Source organism: Calonectris borealis, chromosome 15 (genome assembly GCF_964195595.1).
Source record: "Calonectris borealis chromosome 15, bCalBor7.hap1.2, whole genome shotgun sequence".
Lineage (NCBI taxonomy): Eukaryota > Metazoa > Chordata > Aves > Procellariiformes > Procellariidae > Calonectris > Calonectris borealis.
The window spans coordinates 20,040,070-20,043,930 of NC_134326.1; the positions used below are offsets into that span (position 1 = coordinate 20,040,070).

Below are 3,861 nucleotides of genomic sequence, written 5' to 3' on the forward strand. Positions count from 1 at the left end.
TCCTCAGCAATGTACCACACCCCCATCTCCTGTGATAAAGGGCATTTATACACCACAGTGAGGAGACAAGACCATTTCCCTCTACCCTGACAAAGTATGGAAAGTATGGAAAAGAACAGTACTCCAAGACAGCATCCTTTCATTCAAAATGGCCAGTGGAAAAACCCTCACCTGGTGATAAAGGACTTCCTTTCTCCTCTCTTCACTGACAACAGTCAATAAACAATTCAGTGTTAACAGGACAAACACTGCTGATACGTAACAGTGACTATACGGTGTACATTTTGACCGCTTCTTCAAAACTTACACTTACCAAATCCTCAAGCAAAGCACAAACAATTGGTCACACAACTGATACACCATAAAATACATAGCACATGTTAAGCCTAGAATAACTTATCTGCCACTCAGAGGTTCATATTTTTTCAAAACATCTGTGAAAGTATTATGTATTATTCATGGTTACAAATTATGCCTAGACTTAGAAGATATTTCTGCCCAGTTACCACCACCACCACCCAGGTAACCAGGCACAAAGTAAGAGGCCCTAAGAAAGTAACTGGGATGCATGAATGGCCACACTTTATTATTATGTTTGTAAATAGCTGTTATGTGCTTTAGATATCAATACTGAAATACAAGAAAGCCCTTAGGCTTATTCTTATTAGACAGGCACCAGTCTGCACACATGAAGTCCCAGCAGATCAAGAAATACCAGTCAGGAAAATGATCCAATCAAACAGTGTTATGAGGAAAAAGCCCTCGCAAAGATTTTATTTATTTGTTTATATGAACTAGCCCTAGCTACAATTTAATGTGGTGAAGAATGACAGTTTATACCTAGCAGGGTCTTCATCTGTCCTTTGGAACAGTAGCTATGTTTGACACTGTCCTTAACACATTAAGCTATTTATGGAAAAACATAACTTTTGGGTGTGATTACATCCACGAAACTACTTAAGACAATCAAAACACGAAGCACAACTCAGCAAAGTTTCTGAGAGTCAATGCTGGAAGCATAGAAACACATTAAAGCGAATGCTGTCCCTCAGCAGGAGGGCACAGAACTCAACTAACGCCCTGCTTTCACGAACATGGCTTCCCACTCAAGGGGGCAGAGACAACTTGATGGAAGACTCGGACTTCAGGGGCCTACTTCCAATTCCTTGCATCAGCAACCATGTAGAAACTTAACTACTCTTAGCAGGAAGTCCCAGTAAATCCACCTATAGTTATCAGCAACAAATCATCTCTCCTTAACATAAACAGCCATGTGGCTGCACTGTGCAAAGTGCTGACCGCAAACCAGTCAGAGAGAGGGAATTTCAGCTCAAGCACAGTATCACGCTACCCAGAGAAATACTACCTTTGGTCTGGAGCTGGCTCATATCCACCCAACTTGAGGCAAAGAGGTTACTGATAAATGGTATTTTTCAGGTAGACTTCTCTCACACATTCTCGTGGTCTCTCCTCTCAAAACACAGCAGTTAGACACACAGCTTTCTGTAACCTTTCCTTTTATCCACCATTATTTTGGTGACGAGCATTATGCATTTATCCAGAAATACAGCTCATTTCCATTCTTCACTGGGGAAAAAATGAAAATGTCATCTTGCGCAACAATGATGACTGGAACTACAGTATCTTCTGTAAGGAATTTCTATGGTATGCCTACTCCTCAGCTATCGAAAACCCCCAGTAAATCGAAAGCTTTCTGTATATTCCTCATGCTCCTGCAAGTTACCATACAATCTTACAAAACACACCCGCTCAGGCGGTATTCAGGACCAGCATCAGTTTATAAATGATGGCAAGTGGAATACTCGCCTCTCTGACAAAGCAATAGAAAGAGGAAGCTGGACTGCTGTCATTAGAGACACACATGAAATGTAGTCAGGCAGTGACATTGCCACTTGTTTGCAACAAAATTTAAAATACACAAACTGGATCAAATGGTAACAATTTCAAGTTGCTAGAATACTAGTCAACTAAAATTTGGACTCAAGCAAGAACCCGCCTAGCCAAAAACACTACAAGTTCTTTAATAAGTTCACAGACAGTCCTCTGGAAACAATTTGCTTCCAAAACAACATGCTGTAGTATTTGAAAGCATGATGCCAAATTTAAAATATTATAATTACTTCTCGTGGCATGTACGGAGCCTTCTTTAGAACCCAGTACATCAGTAACTTCCCAAACAGTCCACAAATATTACTTCCTTCAGTCTAGAAATGTAGGAATACATAAAACCTTCAGTAATCGAAAAAACTGCTCAGCTATTAAGTGACATCCAGAATTAGAATCCAATTGGAAAATGCAGCTGGATGCTACTAGAACTAGTTCTTCCTTGAATTTCCAAAAGGCAATCTATCCTGGGCTGGTTTTAAGACCCTTCTAAACTATAAATGCCTCAACCAACACAGTACTCGAACATCCAAGTCTCAACATTTTCAGTCTGTCACCATAAAAATAAATAGCTATATGGGATCTCAATTGTCTATTCTGTGAATTTCATGAAACCCAGAATCTTATCCAGAGAAACCAAACTCCCAAAGCTAATCTACCCTTCAATTAGTTATAAATGCGCCTGTGCTTATTTATATCATGGGGAAAAAAAAAAAAAAAAGAAAAAATCAAAGCTGTTACATTCAAGCAGCAACTCTTTACCCCATGTAATTTTCAACTGATTACCATAAGCTTTTATTTTCATTGTAATAACTTACACTTTTGGGGCTGCTTTAAAATTTTAACCGTATCACGACAGTATGTCGCGTCGATTCACGCGCGACCCTCCGCACACGACGGCCGGCCAGACCGGGAGCCGCGACCCGGCCGCGGGCACGGCTCCCCCTCCGCCCAGCCGAGGCCGCCGGGGGACGGCGGCGCCAAGCTGGGCCCGAGGCAGGGCAAGGGCAGCGGGGAAGGGCCGGCGCCGGTGCAGCGCCGGCCGGGCCCCCCCCCCCGGGATGGCGGCCGCGCTCGGGGGTCTCTCCCGAGAATCCCGGCAGCGACGCCATTTTAGGAGGCGATGAAAAGGCGGGAGGCGGAGCCAGGATCCCAGCGCAGCAAGAGGGGGCGCAGACCCGCCCGCGGAGGGGCCGCGGCTCGCCCGGCTCCCCAGCCCGCTACCCCCGCCGGCGAGTCGGGAGCCAGCCAGTCCCGCGGAGCCGCCCAAGAGAGGCCCCGGCCCGCCGGCTCCCTCGCCCCACCGCCTCTTCCCGCGTCCCGCCTGCAGACCCTCCGCCTACCCGGCGCAGAGGCGCCACCCCCGCCCGGCAGCACCTTTCCCCGGTTCCGCGGCCGCTCGTCTTCCCGCCGAGCGGCCGCCCCGGCCCCGCCGGCTTCCTCCACCGGGCGCCGCCTCCCCGCAACGAGCCGGCCCCTGCCCCCACCGCCTCCCCGCAGCCCCTCACCCGCCGGCGGGGAGCGGCCCCGCCGCCGCCCGCTCGCCGTCCCTCACCTTCTCGCAGAGGCTCTTCACCTGCCCCTCGGAGAGCTGCTTGCACTCGTTGAGCTGCTCCACCCACTGGTCGAGCTCCTTGGTGAAGACCTTCTCCTCCATCCCGCTCTCCCCCTCCTCACCGGCTGCTGCCGCACCACCCCGGAGGCCCCTGCGATCCGCGCTGGCAGCGGCGGCCGCGACGCGGCAGGAGAAGCGGCCCGGAGCGCTGCGAGTCGGGCGGCCGGCGCGGCGCTCTCCGCTGCTGCAGCTCTGCCGCCCGCTCCCTCGCACCAGACCGTGTAATGGCCGCCGCTCCTGACGTCACCGCCTCGGCTTCCACTACGGGGAGGGGGAGGGAGACGCCATGGGAGGTAACGGCGCATGCGCAGTCTCTGGGCGGGACCGCGCGTGCGCGCTGG

General features: G+C 50.1%; 1 protein-coding gene across 4 annotated transcripts in view; it reads right to left on the reverse strand.

Annotated features, from left to right (window-relative positions):
* Window positions 1-3,768, reverse strand: part of LOC142088820 (S-phase kinase-associated protein 1) — a 43,723-nt gene extending 39,955 nt beyond the window's left edge. For 2 of the 4 annotated variants that reach the window (XR_012676017.1, XR_012676018.1), the window contains exon 1: window positions 3,461-3,722. Coding sequence is in view for 2 of the 4 variants with exons in the window: in XM_075164572.1 (XP_075020673.1) it covers window positions 3,461-3,562 (102 nt within the window). In the remaining 2 variants the exon portion in view is untranslated. Of the gene's footprint in view, window positions 1-3,460 lie in introns of all 4 variants that reach the window. The other 2 variants (XM_075164572.1, XM_075164571.1) reach the window with 2 other exon arrangements.
* Between the last annotated feature and the right edge of the window lie 93 nt (window positions 3,769-3,861).